Source organism: Malania oleifera, chromosome 3, assembly GCF_029873635.1.
Source record: "Malania oleifera isolate guangnan ecotype guangnan chromosome 3, ASM2987363v1, whole genome shotgun sequence".
NCBI lineage: Eukaryota > Viridiplantae > Streptophyta > Magnoliopsida > Santalales > Ximeniaceae > Malania > Malania oleifera.
Window position 1 is genome coordinate 104744748 of NC_080419.1, and position 23078 is coordinate 104767825.

General features: G+C 35.8%; 1 protein-coding gene and 2 non-coding genes across 3 annotated transcripts; all 3 read right to left on the reverse strand.

Moving 5' to 3' along the window:
- Positions 1-7531: 7531 nt before the first annotated feature.
- LOC131150877 (eukaryotic translation initiation factor-like) lies at positions 7532-19723 on the reverse strand. Its single transcript, XM_058101924.1, has 9 exons — positions 19290-19723; positions 16793-16864; positions 15632-15727; positions 15099-15320; positions 11383-11480; positions 11069-11156; positions 10628-10978; positions 10284-10526; positions 7532-8970 (listed from the first exon to the last, which is right to left on the reverse strand). Exons 1-9 carry the CDS (start codon positions 19473-19475, stop codon positions 7939-7941), a joined length of 2388 nt encoding a protein of 795 aa, XP_057957907.1. The 5' UTR covers positions 19476-19723; the 3' UTR covers positions 7532-7938.
- Positions 17361-17465, reverse strand: LOC131152519 (small nucleolar RNA snoR103). The gene has a single exon (XR_009136014.1). It is a non-coding gene; the product is annotated as a small nucleolar RNA snoR103 (small nucleolar RNA).
- Positions 17560-17661, reverse strand: LOC131152520 (small nucleolar RNA snoR103). Its single transcript, XR_009136015.1, has one exon. It is a non-coding gene; the product is annotated as a small nucleolar RNA snoR103 (small nucleolar RNA).
- Positions 19724-23078: the final 3355 nt, after the last annotated feature.

The window sequence follows — 23078 nt, forward strand, 5'->3', positions numbered from 1 at the left end:
CCAACTCTTAACGTAACGTTATTCAACTTCCAATAATTAGTACATAGCCTCAAGGACCCATTATGTTTCTTAGTAAATAACACAGGTGCAACCAATGGTGATACACTAGATCGAATAAATTCCTTGTTGAGGAGATCTTCCAGTTGCACTCTAGGTTGCCTTAGTTCAGTTAATGACATTCTATATAAAGTAGTCGATATAAGCTCTATTCCTAGCACCAAATCAATATTAAAAATCTCCTTTTGGAGGCAGTCCCGATAAACCATCTGGAAAAATATCTAAAAATTCATCAATCACCTATGGGTAAAGAAATTTGGATTTCATTAACTTGTGTATTTTCTTTCATTGCTGTTACAAATCCCAGACATGTATCCAAATTTCATCCTTTCACAAGCACTCAAGATATCAAACATGAGAGCTTATTAGTTGGAAGAAAACCGTCACTCTATTTGGATCTCCAAGTACTACTTTCTTTTGAAAACAATCAACTAAGTGTATGATAAATAGATAACCACTCCATTTATAGGATTACATCATAATCCACAATATTCATGTTAAATAGTCGACTAGGAAGTCATTCCCACCAATGTTTAAAATGCATGTCTGCATATTCTGTCCACATTTATATTCTTCCCCAGTACAATTGGTTTATCTACAAAATAACTTTTAACCAAAACCTTATCATCGACTTCTAGTTCAACTTCTGAAACACAAGGAAATGGTGCACCTCCATAACCTCCATAAAAATTTTGGAAACCCCAAGTACAAAAACATAATTGTAAGACCGGGCCATATTCCTACATGCAGCGATATAGGATCAATATCCAACAACTTTGATTCTCAATTACCATCCCTTGAAACTAATGTATACGGACCTTCATAAACCTATACTTAGAAGATAAGGAAACTAAATTAAGCAAACCATTTGAACAAAAATATCAATTTCCTAAATAAGGAATTGTTCTTAAAACGCTTTTGCAATGGGGTTTGGCTGAGGCCACAATTCCTTGATTGAACAAATCTAACTATCAGTGTGCGGCAAGTCCAACTAAATCACGAGAGGAAAGCACACCAAGATTTACGTGGAAAACCCTTCAAAGTGAAGGGAAAAACCACGGAATAACATCAAGTAATCTTCACTATATCAAAGTTGAGGAAGTACAATGTTTTTCCCAACATGACACTAGAAGAAACGCATACATCAGAGTTTATTCTTAATCAATAATAACATTGATTATAATCACATATATCACCAGACAAATTCCTTGAACCCACAAAATGGGTAATATATTCTCCCCAAGTAGATCATTTGACGTAGCAGCTTCAGGCCATAAAGAGTTCAGGAAAGAGGATTTGATCCTTCCATCTTTCATATCTTCATCAAACATCTTGATATCACCAACAATATAGTTTTAGAAGCATTGCTTCAATATATTATGTTTAGGAGCATAACTTCAGCATCATTCTTGTGTACAAGACTCCATTTGATTACCGCGAAAACACATGAACAGAAACTAAACTAGGAATCTGAAAACAAGTTCGTGATTCCAATCATTTTCCTTTTCCTGTTACTTCTCAGCAGTCAAATAGAGCAGTACAAAAAAGTGTTTTCATTTGATCAGGGAAAAAATGAATGCTACCAAAAAGGCAGCGCAAGAGAACCAATCAATCCACATAAGACTTGAGGGGAGGAATGTACTAATCGTTAAAAAGAACCCCAGTGTACCAACAAGTAACCCAATTTTCTCAAAAATGCTTGCAACCACTGGATATGCATGGCGTAGTATGCTCCCAATTAAAGAAGATGCAAAACCAAGCACTATAGCAATCTCAACCACATGCAGACGGAGCAATAGATCATTCCGGGATGGTAATGAGCTCTGGAAAGAGAGAGCAGTGAAACCAAGGGCTGCCTGGAATGTAAGACCCATGAACATTTTCCCTAAACTTACAGGAGTTCTGGGTTGATACTGAGACGCCAACCTATGAACATTCACATAAAGAGGTAGGGAGTCTAATGTGGGAGCAATATAAAAATAATTCTGAGCCGTTGAATCTGCAATTGGTATGATAAGAGAAGAACTAGGAACGATTTGAAATCTTTCATGAGGTATTGTGGCATTATGAGAGGCCCTGGTACGTGTTCCAAATGATGCAGCCTTTAGGCAAGACAATGCGGTGGATGCACATTGAAATACCAATTTAACTGCAGAGGAAAATGAGGAAGATGGGTCACTTGGAGAGTCTGGGGTTGAAGGGGATGCCATTAAAGATCTAGAGAGAACTCCTCCCAAATGCCATATTTGTCCCATGCCCATTTATAACAAAATAGAAGAAAATGTCAGGAAGGACAGGTTTGTAGAGGTGTACAATTTTCTAAGAATTTTGATTGAACTTCACAGGCACTGCAACATTTTCACCCTAAAACCAGTCAAGCGATGGACCCCACCCCAAATAAAGGTACATTAAATTCCCAAGAAGTTCAATTGAAACTTCAGAGTCAGTGCAAGTTGGGCAACATTTTCACCCTAAAGCTAGTCTACGACTGCTTCTCCTTCGCCACACCCCAAAAAAGAATGGAACAAAAAAGTAAAAACAAAACAAAAATGTAAACTAGATTCCTATGAACAGTTCACATATATTTGCGTTATGTAGTGATTTTTACAATTAAATACACTACTATACCAAAAAAACATTTATAAATTACCCATCTATTGAAAAAAAAAAACTGCTTTATAATTCTGCGAGGAACAAACGAAGAAAAAGCATATCTTCGTGAGTTTTTAATTGATAGGATCTCTAGTCACTGCATGTAAGTGACACTGTTACAAGGTACCATACTTGTGTTTACTAAATAGAATCATACTTTGCTTGGCCAAATTAATTGCCTACATAATCCACTGCAAATAATCTGGTAGAGTGCTTCTTGACCGGTGTCAAAAAGATCACCGGCCAATTATTCTCTTTTCCTCTTTATTCCCCATCTTCTACTTGCTTTATTTCTTTTCTGTTCTTTTTCTTTTATATTCTTCCTTATTTATATACATATTCTTTTGTTGCTCATTTGTTCTCAGTCTCTGGCCTTCAGTTCCTGGAAGCACCAAGGCAAGATACCAGTCCTTTCCCATTATTCGTTTCTTTAAAGCTGTGCCCCCACCTTGACTTTCAGAAGGGTTTCACATTGACAGTGAAAGACTAGCGTCTTTGAGGTATATAGCTTACTCTTTTCTTTTCTTTTTTTTTTTTTTCTGGATTCGTCCGGGTATCCGCCTACCATCAACAGTGTCAGTTTTACTGTCCACTGCACCGGCCAGCGACTAATCCCACGCCCCGTGGATCCGGCCCCACATCACCACGAGGAGGGTAAACCAGGAGCTTACTCTTTTCTTTGAAAGCACGGCGAGGGATCTCACATTCACATATTTTCATCCTCCTTTCACTTCAAAGTTACATTTGTCATTTTCTCTTTTGCTTTATATCTTTTCTTCCTGTAGTTCATAGCCCGAGTCTTTAAGTTCTAGGAAGTATCATGGAACGATCAGTGCCATTCCCCATGACTTCGAGAAGGGCTTCTCACCTATATTAAGGATGGTGGATAAGCTCTATCAGTTGTTTGAAGACAATCACTCACAGAATTTATAGTTTTTGTGAATTTTCTTTGCAACTATTTGCTTCGTTCCCCTCAATGACATGCAGACAAAGCCAGAGATATCAGCTGCTTATGCAGTCTGCCCTTCCAATATGGTACAAAAAACCCCAACCTCAGAAATCCATAACATCATTATGGAGTCCATCTTGTTCATTACCTTCACAACTGTATTCTTTCTCACTCATCTTCCCTGCGAGAACATCGATGGAAACCCAGTTCCAACCAGTATCTTCAAAGGCCTCCCATCTGTGTTTCATGCCTTTGTTCTATCTATCATGTGTGCCTTCTCAGGTGCATATGGGGCACTGTTGGTTCAGCACAAGCCCAAGATTTCAAGGATTTTCAGATACTACTCCCTGGCCTCCATGGCATCAGCTGTAGCATTACTCATTTGGGCTGTCACTCTGAAGGATGAGACTATAAGGGCCTGAGGGTGATCATGCAAAAGCAGCTAGCCTGAACAGCTTACCTTAAGGATGTCTTAGTGTCCATCTTTCAGGATTATTTACTTGATTCCTCGTTCACCCCTTCTATTGTGTTTCATGTTAAACATGAGAAAATTCCTGTGTGTATGATGAAAGAACTGCAGGATTCTTGTTTCCTCTTTTCTTTCCAGAACTCTGGAGAATGTTGTTTCTGCAACTTGATGTCCTGCCAATGAGTAATTTCTATGGTGATGACTCTGTTTTGTTGAAATAAAAATGTGTCGAGTTGGCACAAATTAAATTTTAATGAGTATCTGCTTTTAGTCTGGTGTAAATAAATAAGTTTTAGTGACTTAAAATATTTTAAGTCCAGCCCTCTAATTTATTCATTTAGAATTCCACCTTACGAAATACTAAAATCTTGGGAAATTCCTCGAAGAGACCATTTTTACCATTTAAGACACTGTAGAAGGTAGTTCATCTTCCTTCTCATAATATTTTCCACTCCCTTTACAGGATTGAAACCTAAAGTCTTCCACATGAAATTCGCTATATCTAGCCATTAATATTGCAAGTTTAGAATGAAGGCTTTGTCTCTGATACCAACAGGAAATATAAGGAACAAGAACATATAAATGCTCCTGGGAATGCCCAGGTTTGGATGTAATTGAGTGATAGTTATTTGCTCCTGTGGTCTCCCAGGTTGTGATGTTTTAGTTGTTCATTGGTTGTGTGTGAGCTTTGGGCTCCTTTTCTGGGTGTGCCCAGAGTAGATAAATAAATAAAAGAAGACACTAGAGAAGATCTAAGGTCACTCACATGACTACTAGAGGAAGAAGAGGATCTATTTTCTGTACCCCTTCTTCCTTCAAAGAACCATTATTTAGACACCCAAAAGAGCAGTAGAACTGAAACCATTCCATTACAAATGGGTATAATAATCAAATTTGCCTTTGTACAAAATGGGTGAGATGTGAATATTAGATTACCACTTTACCTAAAAGTTTAAGTTTTTAGGTTGTGGACCAATAATATATATCAAGTTTTAACACTCCCCAACAGCACGTGGAGGGATAAATAACACTCATAATGGGGAATACAATTTTTTTAAACATTACAAAATAAACACGGGCAACAAGACTAGAATTCAGGACCTTCAAGTAACTAGCTCTGATACTATATTGGATTACTACTTTACCTAAAAGTTTAAGCTTTTATGTTGTGGACCAATAATGCATATCAAGTTTTAACAGTGCAATTATTTTTGTTTAAAGTAGATTACTTTTTTGTGACTGTATAAAAATATTACACTCATATTTCTTGCATCCAAAATATATGTTTAAAAAAAATATAGTTTTCATATTTGACCAAGATTTTGGATGTTAGTTATAGTTTTCAGTTATCCTCTACCATACTTTCAATGTGATGCCATGTAGGGTTGTCCATGGTGTCCGAAAAATATCAGCACCTTATGTGCCTCATATAGTTTTGTATTTCAAATTTAAGATTCCAATTTCATGCTCCCAAATATAAAGATGGCATTCCCTATGAAGAATTCTACTTGTGAGTTTGTCCCATATTGGAAAATTTGAGTGGATGATGAGTACTTATATACATGATTGGGCGCAAGACCCAATAGGCTTAACCTTTTTAATCAAATTGGTATTCACCCATGTATATCAAGCCCACCCATGGGCTCCTCCAGTCCTAACAAGTTTTATCAGAGACGACGTTTCGTAACTCTGGGTAAGCAACATCATAAAAGTCAAGACGTGAAACTAATTCTCCTAACGTGCTAACAGTTGGAGGACCAAGTGTGTGGTCGATGCCAATAAGGATCATCTAGGTTGAGGATGGATCCGAATAAGGTTAAGACGTGAGAGGTGGGATTGGTTCAGAGGCACGTGAAATGCAATCCGACGCACGTAAGGTGCCAGTGGTAAAGCCCACTTGAGCAACTGTTGGAGAATTGTGCTTGCTCCCATAAGGAAGACGGTTTCCGTTCAAGGGGGAGCAGTTGGAACTCGAGGAGATTGTTGAAAATTCTACTTGTGAGTTTGTCCCACATTGAAAAATTTGATTTGATGACGGGTGCTTATATACATGGTTAAGCTCAAGACCCAATAGGTTTAACCTTTTGGATCAAGTTGGTGTTCACCCATGTGCATCAAGCCTACACATGGGCTCCTCCGGTCCTAACATAATTATGAAAATATAAAAATAAAGTAAAATAATTATGATAAATTTTATTTTAATTATAAAAATATGTATTATTTTGCAATTTTATTATTTTTATCATATTTTTATAATATTAGGTGTTTTAAAGACGATAAAGGGGCATTTTTCATTAAAATTTTAATTTATTTTATTTTATAAATATTAATAAAACAGGTTATTGGTTTCTAGCTTTTAATTTCTGTTTGTGATTTTTAATTTTCATATCTCTTATTTTTGACAACGGCTCTAAAATTTTAAGTGAAAATCTGTTGAGGAAGTTGTTTTTAACTTCCTCAAAGAGTATGATTCTTCACTTTCTTGAAATGATCTTTAGAATTAATTCAGAAACTACTTCTCCCAGTTGAGAACTTAAAGGATTGGTTTGTGCAGAATTTTTGAAGCTCAGGTTGGATGGGCAGTTGGACTGTAATTTTTTGCGGGTCATGGTCCTGGATCTGCAACAATCTAGATAGCCTGTTAATAATTTAAGTGAAGAAAAATTATTTTGTTCAATGTAAATTGTCGTGCCTTCAAAGGAATCATGTAACAAATCAAGTGGGAAATATTGGTTTATCGAATAGGTTTGGAGACAATTGGCTTATCAAATAGCTTCATTACATCAAACCCAAAGGAAGATATTAAACTTCACATAAATTAGATCTTGATAAGGATGGAGACTTCCAGCCTAATCCTGTCAGTCGCAACCGGGCAGGGGAACTTAAAGAAAAGAAATCAAATTGCGCCAATCAGATGAATAATTCAGGGGAAAGAAGAAAATAATTCAACAATGTACAGATGGTATTTTTGAAAAAGAGCTAGTTTTGATTTTACGAGGGTTCTGACAATATATTGATTGACTACGCACAGCCCTAAAGTCTGCATCGGTGCATGCACAAAATAAGCAAACCAAGTTTAATGGCAATCATACCAGCACAAGCAAGCCAAACTAACCTCAAATGAAATCCTCAAATCATAGCACTTTAGGCAAGGAACCTATACATACAAACATCTACTGGTGCAGGGTTTGGTATACATGCATGCATGCGTACACAGCATCAATATATAAGTAGGCTGCTGCATTACATCCAAAATTAATCATGTTAAACAGAACAATTCTTGGCATTTCTTCCAACAGGCAATCGGTTCAAAAAATAGTGCTTATTTAAAGTCATCAAGACAGAAGGCAGCAGAATATGGATCAAGGGAACACTAGCTCAAGCTAAAGAATAAAAGACAAATCTGCAGAGAAAATTGTGGCATAAGGGCCATATACCAAAAATCAAATTAATTGGTAGATATCAATTCAAAATTTAATATCACAACTGGATCAAATAGGCGCATCTCTAGAATCCTGGGGGGAAGAATTGGCCAAACATTCAAAGAGAAAATCAAGGCCTATGTTTATCCTCATTTGATATAAAAAAAAAAAAAAAAGAGGGGGGCAGAGGCACATTTAATGAAAAAAAAAAAAACCTCGAAAATATACAACTCGATAAAATTATCCATTCTTCCCCGATCCATGAGATGATAAACTGTGAAAGGGAAAATTTGTGACATTTTGGGGACTAAATAAGGCAATCATAAGGTCTCTCTGGCAACAAAGCGGAAGAACAGCAACCCATGGTGACTAGGAAACACTGGTTTGAGTCAAGGGCAGAGACTTTGACAAGCTTTAATCTCAGCTCCCTGCTTTGCCAATAATCCTTGCCCCAAAGGACTAGAATTAACACTCCTCATGACAGCACCAAATGTCGCAGCCCGGAACCTGTCATCTTCCACCTTCTTTAAAACTTCATTCACCACCTTAAAGTCCAAACCTCCAGCCAAAACCAGTTTCCCAATAATCTCCCCAAAGTTATTTGGTGCTTTTGGTAAATCAATACCAATGTCATCCAAAATTGAACTATAGAGAAGGCACCCTGTACCCATATCTCTAGTTGTCAAAACATTCTTATTGAGTAAAAACTCTAGAAGCTTTGTGAGTGGCTCTACACATGGTGGGACCTTTTCCAGTGCAAGGACAATTGCTTCTTTCACAACTTCACAGTGATAAGCTGGGGCATTCAGCTCCTGCACACACTGTAATGCTTCATCAAGAATTCGAACACCAAAAAACTCCTCCAGCAAAGAAACTGTTTTCCTCCGAAGTTCAGCAGGGTTTAATCTTGTGGCAGAAGCTTGTGGCCTTTCCTGAGAAGACATGAGTGATGCCACTGGAGCAACAGGCTTAGTGCTTTCAGCAGCAGGTTCAACACCTGCCACAGAACCAGCTGGTCGGACGGGAGGGGCACCACTCCCCTGCAGCAAAGCACTTGTCTTCCCAGTTAAAAAACCACCACTACCCTGAGGTAACAGTTTTGAATTGAGAGATGCTGGCTTGCTCATCAAAGGGGCCTGGACCCGTCCAGACAGAATAGGACCTGAATTGTCACCCCTTGGCATTGACCGGGTTCGAGGAACCTCCCAGTTGTCAGTGTCAAACCCAGGCATTCCAGGCATCTTCCTGGTCCCAGGCATTCCAGGCATCATACCACCAGAGCCAGGTCTGGTAATGGGAAAACCTCCAGAGCCCAGTGCACTTACGTTACGACCATTTCTCATATTTGCAGTTGCACCTGGACGCAACCCTAGATTCTTCTCTGCCTCTGAATGGATTTCAGTTATGGTCTTGGCTTTAATCTACAAAAACAGAGATCAAACAAGTTGTTAGACACTAAGACAAGAACAGAGAACTACATGTATATCAATCCCCAACCTCAACCCACAAAAACAAAAAAGGATAATACAAAAAGTTGAGTATATCACAATCAGAAATTATGCAATTACTATTGTAGCATCGCATCCTTGCCCCACCCCCAGTTTCTCAAGATCCAAGTAATAGGGATGGATTTGAATCCCCCACAAGAAACACAGATTGTTCATCCACTTTCCAGCAGACTGGTTCTAAAAAACAGGGTGTCACTAGGCCACAGGCTCCCTGCTTGGCTAATATAAGGGGAAGGTCATCACTGTGTACACAACCTTACACCTACTTTTACGCAGAGGGGCTGGTACTACTTTTCTTTATTATTTTTTTTCAAACAATGTCTTGATTCTCTTCAACTGTGCCCCTAATGCAAAGTTTCCTGAACTATTTCCTGTATTGATGCAAAGAGCTAAAACTTTGGCCGATCAAATCCAACTTGGGATTCAAAGGTGCTCGCACAAGTTAGTTTGGCATGTCAGCCAAACAAGTAAACTTTAAGCATATATGAGATATATTTTGACCTTTTGAACACCATTCTCTATAATGTCTGATGACAAATATCATAAAACATGTTTTTTTCTAAATGAGGTATCACTGAGGAACAAGACAAACATCGACCAAGTTATGTAATAATCAGCACAACAGTGTAAAGCAAGCGCCCAAAATTAGAATTATAACTGTAATATTGATTATAAGCTTTAACAATGTCACAAGTTTGTGCAGACTTGTCCTCTAAAAAGCTTAAAATTTGCAAAAAACAAAAAAAACAAAACAAAACAAAAAACAAAAAAACAAAAAAAACTATTAATATCAATCAAAACCAAAAACAAAAACAAAAACAAAAAAATGTTTCAAAATTCAAGCTCAAGTAAGCAAATTTTGGATTCAGCTGTTGATCTGGGTCAACCAGCCCAAGCTGCATCCCTAACAACAACCAAATACTTGATTATTTGTTAAGTGATGAGGATATCCAGCCCAATAATAACAACCAAATACTTGGTTACTTGTTAAGCAATGAGGATATTCAGTTCATCCATAATAGCTCAAAAGGAGAGACTGGCCAGGCTTTCATTATACATGAGATTCCAATATTTTAATAGTGCAAACCAGGATAATAAGAACATAAATAATGCCATTTTTAAACCAAGATATGAAAAGAAGGTACATCTATTGAAGAAGCCTAGCCCCAAAACTTAAAAATATAAATCTATTTAAGGGGGATATTTTTATGAGATTGAAAGTTAACCTCTTCACGCCTAGGGACCCAGTTGTTGGCCCGCAGATCAAGAACATTACGGACCATGAACCTCAACCGTGGCAAAAGTTGAGGATTTGTCGTCAACTCCTTCAGTCTGCCGAAGTACATATCATTGACTCGCCTAGATTTTGCACTCTCATCCAGCTGCTTACCAATGGTATTAAAAAATTGACATATTGCCTCAACATTTTCCTCATCTGGGCAAGTTTTACCATCATGCCCCAGCAGTTGCTGTATTGCACAATTAACTGAGTTAAAGCATTTTACAGAACATTATAACCACAAAATTTCTGAAGAAGAGCACAGTGCAGAGATTGGACCACAAAACATACCTGAACAATGTGGTGGACAATTTTTTCAGGCACCATTTTCTGCTTTAAAAGTTCCCCAATAAGACGAATGTTTCCAAGAGTTCGCAATTTGACCATTCTTTCCTTATCAATGCGTTCAATTTCTTGCTCAGGAGCAGTCATCTGTCTAATCTCTGCCCTAAGGTTATCAGCACCTTCAAATGCCTCCTGACAATTGTTCAAGAGGATTCTCTTGAACGTTAGATCTTTCCCACCAGGCTCATCAGAAGGAAATGGAGGAAGCTTCTCGCTGAGGTCAGAGCATAAAAGGGCATACATGGGACAAAAAGTGGGCTCCAGCACAGCCTTATCAAATATGAGTGAGATAACACCCTACAGTGGCAAGCATAACCGCAAGTTTCATTAGAAATTGAAGAACACTAAAACCATAGCATTAGGCATTTAAAACCTGAAAAATAGAACCTTCAAAATATCAGGGGTTGTAATTCCAGAGTCAATTAGTTGTCCCTTGAGAAGATCGAATTTCTCCGGGGTCAATTTGTTCAGTATACTGCACAAAAAATCAGACATCAAGGAAAAGATAAGCACATCACTATTAAGATATTTCTGCAACAATATGTGAACAGAAAGCAATCATCGGACAAACTGATGCTTAAATAATACTCCAAAGTTGACTTCATGGCAGAAGTTAGGAGTACACAATGCCAGCATACAATCAAGATTTTTTCAGTTGGATACATATGACCAAGATTTTATGCAATCAAAGGATCAATTACCCTTTCACTGTCTTCAAGACACGCTCTTTGTCTGATAGATTTCCTCGCCGAGCTGACCATGGGACTTCAGCCTTGATGAGAACAGGAGCAGGTCCTACCTGGCTTACTTAAGAGGTTAGAATGAAGATGAATGGAAAACGGACAAAGTTAAGGCTGTGACTCATGCATGGAAACAAGAAACAAATTTAACAAAAACAAAGAAGTATAAAGTTGTCTTTTACACACTCATTTCAGTTCCTAAAATGTCAAACATTTTAACAGAAGATACTGCAACCATGTTTCATCTGTTCTAGGAAACAGAATAAATGAAATAGAACAAAAATCAAAACTTGGAAACAGAAACAAACAAACCGACACATACCAAAATGGGCCTTCGAACTAAAAGAATCATTCACAAATAATTTACATTTTCAGTAGCTAGAAAAAACTAAGGCAGGTCCAAACCAAGACATGTCAAAGACATCTTTTCCTTTTTCTTTTTTTTTTTTCTTTTTGACAACAAAGCTTGTCCTAATTACATAAAGATGTGCATCAGCTCTTCAGACTATTATGCCTAAAAGCGTGGAGTCCAATGTTGCCTATAATGTAGAAAAACAGCAACAGAATTGCGACACAACACATGCTCCAAAATGTGGAAACATTAGGGGTGCGTTTATATATAGATATATTGGTGAAAAAATGTGTAATGGCACACTGTATATCTAGGGGCGGATGTGGAGGTGTTTCTAAATCTATATGAGATTCTTGTGTGAGACAGATTAATAAAACTAATAGACATCACACGATAGTCCTCCACTTCGATTAATAAAAAATATATATGTTACATGAAAAATATTGAAATAAACTTTAGATCACTAGATTTAGCATTCAAACCATGTTTCAGATGGTTTGTATCATTTCATGATTCACTCCTGGTAACTATGGCTTGAATTATACCCAACTCCATGCTCTAGGTCCCTGCTCAGCAAGACCATCAATGAGTAATGGCTTTCAATGCATCTGGCAGAAAACACCTTGGCAGCCAGGGCAGGTCTAGGTTTGAATGAGCAGTGGGTCTCTAAGAGCAGGGCAGGCTTCTGTTCATAAAATCACCCAAGGAAAACTGTTTATATAATATAAAATATAAATTACAGAAAATCACAAATATATTGACTGCAACTCAAATTCATGCTGGAAAAATGTGATTACTACTTTTACAGCAAGGTTGATGACAACAGTTTCCTCAGTAAAAGAATCACAACCTTACAAACTGTTAAAATTAAATGTGTACAGACATCAAGAATGCCAAATATTATACATGAAGTTTTGACAAGTAAATATTCTTTTTCCATTTTTTATTTCTTGAAAAAAAAAGAGAGAGAGAATCAGCTAAGAAAAAAAAAATTGCATTTGGTCCAGCTTGTTAAACAGGGAACTTGTTCCAACTCGATGACATTTTCACATTCATCACTACGTGGCTAACAAGGGAGAGAACAGACCAACACCTGTCACAGCATAAATAAACCTCACCAACCAGCAGTAAGAGATCATGACTGGATAATTTCAGTCAGGTGGAAACCATATCACGGACTTTTACACTGGGGAAATACTTCAGCTAAGAGAAGAATGAGAGATCATGATTGGATTGCAGTGCGGTGACTTACCCATGCTTCATAGTGGGTGATGCATGAATAGTTGCTCCCTCTCAGTCAGTTGAGTAACTTGAGTGTTTTTTGGATAAGTTGTAGCTGAGATTTTCTAACAAGATCCTGATTCCCAATGCATGAAACATTCATAAATGAGATGAGCAATAAATATCTGAGTTTTTTTTTTAATGTAAATTCAACCAGTGCAAGGATAGCTGATTTGTTCTGCTAGTTTCTCATTTAAGGCTGGTAGAACTCCTCCTTAATTCACAAACTGCCCTGGGAGTTATTGAGGATGATAGGGGGGGAAAAATATGGACTAAAGTTTTTGATAATTCTTCCAATAAAATATTTCACTTGCCTTGGGTTTAGCGTTGGGGAGGGGGACCCAGAAGCATTTTGCTTTTGTGAACTTTGTGTATTCTTCCAATAAAATATTTCACTTGCCTTGAGTTTTGGTTGGGGGGGTGCAGAAGAATTGAAACAGAAGGAAGTGTATACACCAGAAGCATTTTGCTTTTGTGCACTTTGGGTCGCGTTTTCACCCTACCTGTTATGAGAGATCATGATTGGATTGCAGTGCGGTGACTTACCCATGCTTTATAGTGGGTGATGCATGAATAGCTGCTAACTCTCAGGCAGTTGAGTAACTTGAGTTTTTTTGGATAAGTTGTAGCTGAGATTTTCAAACAAGATCCAGATTCCCAATGCGTGAAACATTCATAAATGAGATGGGCAGTAGATATCTGATTTTTTTTTTTTTAATGTAAATTCAACCAGTGTAAGGATAGCTGATTTGTTCTGCTAGTTTCTCATTAAGGCTAGTAGAACTCCTTAATTCACAAACTGCCCAGGGAGTTATTGAGGATGATAGGGGAAAAAAATACGGACTAAAGAGTTTTTGATAATTCTTCCAATAAAATATTTCATTTGAATTGGGTTTTGGGTTTTTTGGAGGGGGGGGGGGGGGAGGTGCAGAAGAATTGAAACAGAAGGGACAGTATACACCCAGAAGCATTTTGCTTTTGTGAACTTTGTGTCGCGTTTTCACCCTACCTGCTATTCTCCTCTCACAGTTCAATTAGAAGTTATAGTTATGACTTACCAAAAAGTAATAAAAAAAAATGAGTGACCTAGGAATTCCAATAAAGAAGCGCGCAATTTTATGGTATCATCAGTCAACTGAAAATATAAACATCAGAATGACCTATTACTTCCAAAAAATTATTTATTTTATCAGGCATTATATGGAAGTAAGCCGCCAAGAATTTCAAATTGAAGCACATTTTACGATAAACATCAATCAGCAGACAATAGAAGTCTCAAAAATGATGCAAACCTTACAAAAAGTGCACCTTACGAGCTCATAAAAAACAAAGTACTAATAAAAAGCCAAAAGGCAACCACTTGAATTAGAATAGTTATAATCCCTCAAAGCAGGAAGGAAAAAAGGAATGATCTAGATATGATCTAAATCACCCGCATTTTTAGCATGAAGTAAAATCTCTCAAAATTGAAACTGGTGCAACTGCAGTTGATAGGCCAATACCCAGGAAATGGCTCCTAGTAAATAACCAATAAAACACTGGAATAAATATTTTAAAAAATGCAGGAGAATTTTTGTTTGCAGTGATTATAAAAAGAAGTAAATTTGCTAATAAAAATAACAATACATTGAAATTAGAACATTCGACTTAAAATTTGTAGGAGCTATACCAACAAGCTATCACTAGCCGGCTATCTAAGAGAACATCCATTTTAAAATATCCTTTAATTACAAAAATCAATTTAAGATATGCTTAATCAAACATATAATTATAGCTATTCTCTATGTGCACAAGTGTGAAAATTCTACAAGCATAAGTAATACTGCCATGACTCACCAAAAAATTCTGGCAAACTTACAATTACAAAAAATACCATGCTGCTCGTGTTGAACATATTAATTCTCTAACTATTTATTACATTTCTATTCATGATGCTTAAAAGAACATGAGAGAATTTACATGAAAATTTTTCTGCATGTGTGCACCAAAGCATAACTATGCAAAAAACCATACATATAATAACCTTGAGTCATAGAGTTATTACCCCTTGGTTGGTTGAGATTTGAGCCCTTGCAAACTGGTTGTTTAGTTGGTCCTGGCGGTTATTTGACTCATACAGTCTTGAATCATATTGACTAGAAAACTCCTTATTGCTTCGAATTGCTTCCCAGGATCTCTCATCTCCTGAGGGAGGCAACTGAGATGAGCGGCCACGCCAATCACGGTTGTCTGGCTCAGAATAACGACCTTGGGATTGAGGTTGCAGCTAAAGAAAAGTTAATAAAAATAAATGTTAACAAAACCTCTAAAAAAGTATGCACACATTTACACATCAGGGAGAAAACATGACCAAATGGGTACCAGAGTGGTCTGACCATACTAACTCAACCAACACAAATGAATTAATCTTAAGCTCAGAAAGGAGCCCCCTTTTATAATTATACAACAGCATTCATGATACATGCAGCTCACAAAATATTAGACAACATTTCCCTGTTGAAAGAATTACATCATATAAACATTTCACGAGATACAAACACATAAACACAATCAAAAATAAATAAACCATATACTCACATTGATATCTCCATGACCCCAGTTTTGATCTTCACCCACACAATCAGCCTCAATTTCTTGTTTGATCTTCAAAATGTCCTCGGGGATATCAACAACCTAGGGAGAAGAGCATAAGGTGTGAACATTAGCAAGATATCAAGAACAAGTAAGCATCATCAAGAACTGTCAGCAATATGTTTCGAATATAATGATCCACATCCCAACCAGATATTTTTATAAAAGAAAAATCCACAAATGCATAATACACTGATCCACCAAAATAACCAAAGCTAAAGAATGTTTGGCTAAAAGTCAGAGATAAGTGAAACTAAAATAAAATAATCAAATACCAAGACTTTTATTCTAATGCCCAATAAAAGTGGCCAGTGAGTAATACCCAAGAATGAAACAACAATATTATCTCATATTTCAGGTGTTATTTTCCTCAGCCCATAACTCTAATCATTTCGTTAGCCAATATTTTGTTTTTTCATCATTCTCCATCATACACCAAGAAAACTATAATCACATCCTTGGTATTCCTATTTATTTACTGATGTTTAAATGTTCATAAATGTGCCATAAACTAATTCTATTATTATGACCTAAATAAATATACAGTCTCATTAATGGAAAAAATGAGTCATAAGAGCACAGAAATTTAATCAATGGTTCCTTACATGGAATTTCTCCTTCGAAATAAACCTCTGTTTACATAATAAATTCTTTTAAGAATAAAATTCGTAAAATTAATAAATTCTTATTATTTAGGCAAATTTCTTTAATGAGTTCAAATATCCTATAACAGAATTTAAGTACCTAGATCATTAAAAAAAATTATTTATCTTCTTGGCGAAATTGACCATAATAGCTGAGACATCTCCCTTGTTTCCATTAAACATTGCTATTAAATGTCACTAAAACTGCTAAAGCAAGTGAGCAAATTCATGTCAAGCAACTAATATCTCAGCTGAGATTACCATTTTTCAGAAAAATTACTACTGCTAAGCCAAGAGATCATTGACATCTATATTTCTTGGAATTATTTTCAGATAATATCAATTCATGAACTAGTGTTATTACATGGCAAGATAACACATTATCGGGAATTTTTTATAGCTATGTCAAAGGCATTAAGTTGCCATAAGGATGAATAACAAGGGCAATAATTTTCCAATATACCTCTCTGAGATGCAAGAGCTGGTCTCTGGTGTACTGAACACGCTCATGACCTTCAAATCGTAAGTCCCCTGTCTATAACATGACAAAATTGACAAAAATAGAAAGAATCAAGACAAAGTGCAAGCAACCCAAGCATATATGCAAATAGAAGTCCAGAACAGATAAACATGCTGCTACTTAAGGCCATAACAGAATATAGAGACCAATATCCTCTAATCAACTAACAATCAGTGAACAGCCTACCACTTGTGGAACAAAATAAGAAAAGTAATGCAACAGGACTAGTGGATGAAAATCCCATTAAACTTCCAAAACAAAAGTTATGCATTTAACAATTTGTGCCCTTTGAAAGACACCACGATCAAGCAGCCTGCAACAGACATGCTAGTTACTCACATCCTTTAAAATGTTTAGGTAAAAACAGGATCAATTAATGTTTCAAGGGAATAAAATGTCTAGAGCAGTAATTTACGATAAAAACACGCAAACATTTGGTTTCAAACACAATGTACTCCATTCTATGATATTTGGATTCTGCAACAATATTCCAAAGAGCATTGATTGCCCCAATTATATGTAGGTCCTTTATGGGCACCCCTACACTCATCAGATGCCCACCTAAAGCCTACAGATTGCTCTTTGTCCATATTTACAGCAGGCACACACTCTTATGTGTCCCACCAAGAATTAGGACAATCAAAGATGATAAGGAATCGGTCAACTCTAAATTTTATTTTCTAGAAGACTCCAATCATGGGTTATAAGTCTAATATATGTAGGTAATTATGGGCACCCTACGCTCATCAGATGCCCAATTAAAACCTACTGTTTCTATTTGTCCATATTTACAGCAGGCACGCATTCTTAAGCGCCCCACCAAGAATTAGGACAATCAAACCAACAAAGAGTCAAGTCAACAAAATTCATTTCTAGAAGACTCCAACTGATTACATGCTTAAAAAAATAGTGCTCAAAGCCTGAAGCCATTTTTCCATCAATACAAAAGGACTCAAAACATCCATAAAAATTCACTTTTTTAACTGTGGAAAAATCACCATGTGCCTATGACAGTGTAGCAAGGGGCCCTACACCAAAACAATCACAGGCAAGAAGAAGACTTAAGAGATTTTGATTACAGAGGATAGCTATAAAAAAAATTTCAAGCAAAAAAAATTAATATTGAGCTCCACAAGGCAGCTTCAACACAAAACAAATACACATCCAACCAAAACCAATTGTCAATGGGTGGAGTGACCCATTAAGTTTATACTCATATGTTTTCCTCCAAATTTTCATGTCGGAATAAATTAACATGCATTCCCAGTAGGTTATATACTCATATATATTTTAATTTAATTTTCTACTTTTTTTTAATTTCCCAGACAATAATATATAACAACACGCCCTCTACCAATATAGTTAATCCAGCCAATACGTAATTCTTTCTTAGGTGTCCTTCATTCTGCCAGCTTTATCCTTAGCTACTGCACCATCTCATACATTTGCCCTGATGACGTCACCTACCAGTAATTTTCAACGAGGCCCATAGGTAGCCCTATCTTGTGTAAACTCTCCTACAGTGCCTCTCACTCTGGTTGGTCCACTCTGACAAGGCATCTACATATCTGTATAGCTTTCCTCCTGAAACAGCTTCACTCTGCCAGGCAGCCCTCTCCACCCAGGCCCATAGGCAGCCCTATGTCGTGTAGACTCTCCTAAAATGTTTCTCACTCTGGTAGCTCCACTCTCGCAAGGCATCTCCATATCTGTATTGCTTTCCTCCTCCCGAAACAGCTCTCACTTTGCCAGGCAACCCTCTCCACATAGGCTTCGCGTGATTTAGGCTAGATAGATGGAAATCTATTCTGATAGTAATACCAAATGTTATGAGCACAATAAGCATCCAACACAAAATTAGTTGGCAATGGATGGAGTGGCACATTATGCTCATGTACTCATATATTTTCCTTTCTTTGTCCAACTTAGGAATTTGATACAAATCACAATATGCAAAAAGCAGTGATTTTTTTTCCCTACCCCTATTGATCTACTTAATCTCAGGTCAACTCAATTGCAAGATCAAGACAGCATATACGCAAGTATATATTGGTCATATAGTGTACACGCGCATTACACAAATCAACATCTAAGACTGCACGCATACACCAATCAACCACTATATAAGAAAAATCAAAACCAACACTAAGAAAACATAAAACACTCAAAAACAAAACCACAGAAATCAAGAACGGCGAAACACACAAGAGAACAAGTTCCAAAGCACGTAAATGACTCGAAACAAACGACAAAAGGAGATTCAAAATAAGAAAAAAGAGTCAAAACACGGAACAAAACGGCGTCGAAAACAATAAAAAGACAGAAAAGCCATGGCAGAGCAATATACAAAGCAAGAAACATGTTAAAATTTTCAGATATCCCAGCCCATAAAATCTCGAAACCCTAGATCTGCGGACAAAGATAGGGTTTTGGGGCGGACCTTGAAGGACGATGACAGAGAAACCCCACCATAAGACCGCAGAGGGAAAGCATCAGACTGTAACGATGACGAAGATGAGGATGAAGAATCGACGCGATTGGCAAAGAATCTGCTGCCTCGCCCGCCGCCGCCGCCGCCGCCGCCGCCACCTGGTCTCAAGCTTATCACCGCCTGATCTGCCTGCATAACTCGACTGACTACACGGAGAGAATCTGCGCCGTCCGGTGAAAGAAAATTGCAGAGAGAGTTTAGGGCAGGAAAGGGATGGTGGAGATTGGATTGGCCTATGGAGAGAGAGAGAGAGAGAGAGAGGAGAGATGTCAGAGATCTCTCTCTTGTTCTTCTGTTTTCTCTCTCTCCACCTTTATATATCTGTCTTCTCTGCAGAGAGAAAGGATGGAGAAGCAACACGAGGAGGAAAACCCTTTTCGCGGCTTCATATATTTCAATGCCGTGTTTTGTCCTTTTTTAAAAAGAAATTAAATTATTTTTATTGTTTAAAAGTAACGTTGATTTATAAAATTTTTATTCAAAATATATGTTTTAAAATAAATGTATATTGTTTTAAAATTTTAAAATTATTGCATTCACACTTATTAGCATAATTGAATGTTTATTCTGAATTAAAAATATATTAATTAAATAAAGACAAAAAACATTAATTGTATGATAAATTCAACTTTTCTTTTATTCATATATTATTGTATTTTATAAAATTCAATATTTAACAAAAACATCACAATATCACAAAAATCTAAATCTCTTATGATATTTGACATTCAAGTATCTCTTTCATTAATTTACCACGCCTAAAAAACAAAAGAAAGTTTACGAACTTTCTAAAGCTTACACCATTTTGCAAATGAGTAGCCGTGAAATTATTTTAATTAGAATTCTTATAAAAAAAATCGACTCCAATCATAATTATCTAATGTTTTAAACAATATTTGTATTTTTAAAATAATATATTTATAATGAAACCCAAAAAATTTGAACCAACCTATATTTTACCACTGCCATTCGCATATGCCAACATCACTTTTTATTGCCAATTGGGAGGCCAATAAACACCATACCATCGCCCATTGTCATTACTTTCGAAGATTATTTATATGTTGAGTCTTTTTTATGTTGTGATGGTTAAAATTTTTAGGATATAAACATTATTATATATATTTTAAATATTTTTTGTATTAAATATATAATTAATTTATATTATTCATGCATAAGTTATGTAATGATCAAAAAAATGAATATACTATTAAAGCATAATAATAATAATAATAATGGTCATTAAGTTAATATCAATACAGAAGTGTTTTTCTATAAGATCTTTGATTTTATGTTTGATGTTTAAGAAAGATCTTATCTTAACGAGTGTTCATAGGCTACTGCGGTTCAATCGCTCCTTTGAGGTCGATCAGGTTAAAATGAAATTTTATAAAATAAACACGGTAGACACTGTTTGTACACGTAAATAAGTACATATGCATAAAATAATGTTTTGATTAACATAATTTGTAAAAATATATGATAATAATAATAATAATAATAATAATAATAATAATAATAATATAGGTATCCTATATGAAGCCCACATGAGTCTCGGACTCGAACTTGTTTCGGCATATCAACTACGGTCTTCATGCACCGAAAGTCTTCACGTAATCCATATGTACCTATAAAGAGTTACGAATTGAAGTGTGTTTTGAGTATATGTGCTTGTGTGAGGGTTGAACAGTAGGACATAAGTCGACTAATTTCATTCTACATTAGTGTCTTTATATACACTTCATAAATCTCACAATACAGGTGATCATTCCCACATCCAATGCATATGACGCCCACAAGATTGTGTGAGGCCCATATGAGTCCCGAAGCCGTGTGGGATCCACATGAATTTTGAAGTCGTGTGGGGTCCACATGAGTCCCGCAGTTATGTAGAGCCATAAGACCATGCGAAGACTATTAGAGTTACGTGGGGATCACTCGGGTCTCGAAGTTGTGTGGGGCCCAAATGAGTCTTTGAAATTCGAACTTAATTCTTTTTTCATAATAAATACTAAAACATAACTTAAAAATAATAATAATAATAATAATTTTAAAAAATTAATTAATTAATTAAGTAAATTAATTAAATGGAAGTGTCGGCAAACACTCTCATTTTCCCCACATGTATCCCTATCCCCATCTCATACCTCTCATCCCAAACTCATACCTAGCACATCTCATGCCTTTCATTTATTTAAAAAAAATTATAATTTTACCTCTCTCCCCATACTTTTATAAATTTTATTTTCTTCCCCAAGATTTTCCTATAAATAGGAAGCTCTCAACCTTCATTTTTCACAAAAAATTTTCTAAAGGAAGAGAAAGATTGGTGAGTGAAAGAATTAGTGGTGGAGAGAGAATTTTTGTTATAATTAAAATTCTCACTCGCCCACTTTTTCCAATCTCATTTTTAGAGATATTTGTGGTGACTGTTTCATAAGGTTAAGAAAGGGTAAGTAAATTTGATTATGTTAGATTTTTATTAAAATTTATATCCAAATTTATTTGTAAGTAAATTTTGATTATGTTAGTTATTTTTCATAAAATTTATCAAAGTTTATTTTTACGTATATTTAATTATACTAGTTTTATCTTTAATATACTTGCTTTTATTTTTAAATTAATAAATGTTCTAAATCCCTCGGGTATTTTACAGCATTACTTTCTATTCAAGAAAATATTTTTAACACAAAAATCGTGTGATATGAGTTTAATTTTTACGTTGCATATTTCATAAAAATATGAGTAAAAAATACATGAGTTTATTCCTACGTTATATATTTCATGAAAATATGAGAGAGAAAAAAATTCATGATATTATTTTAATTGTATAAATTATACAATAAGATGTTTTCAAAACCCTTTATGACTCATATGATACAAAAATTACGAATGCTCGGTATTGTAGTCAGGGCCGACCCGACCTTGAGGCATTTAAGGCGCTTGCCTAGGGCCCCAAAAATTTTGGGGCCCCCAATTTTTTTTTTTAATGTAATAATGCTAACATTATTTATGATGCTCTCTTTCAATACATTGATTTTCCCAGTATTACGTAAATAAAATTGTATTTTAAAATGTAAAGAAAATACAATTTAATTCTTTTTTTTTCAAGTAAATTTTGGGGCCCCCAAATTTTTTTTTTTAATGTAATAATGTTAACATTATTTATGATGCTCTTTTCCCATACATTGACTTTCTCATTATCAAGTAAATGAAATACAGGTTGAATATACAACTTTAATTAGTAATTTTGCATCTCAAAAAGTTAGAAAAATTAATTTTAAATAAAAATAAAAATTAAACAAAATATTAAGTGTCCTTAATTAAATCATTCGCCTAAGGTCTTATATTGTGAAGAGTCAGCCCTGATCGTAGCTTAAAGTTTAAACGGATCGTGGTGCACCCACATTGTTTACAGAGTGGTTTATACGGTAGTAAATTTCTCTTGAGTACACACCTGGGTCGAATCAGGGTTTAATAGAAAAAAATTTACTTAATGATGATGTACATTGATTTAATTTGGCCGGCTAGTCAACTAAGTCCAATTTTCGGACCGCACATCCCAGTAATGGAGGTAAACATGACTTACAATTAACATGCCTAAGGGTGGTTTTTACAGTATATGTTTATACATATTTAATTATGTGAATAGGACTATTGATAATTTGAAGGAAAAGTATATGTTTATGTGAATAGAGACATCTTTGTGTCTAAATGATGATTTGAAAGAAACACATA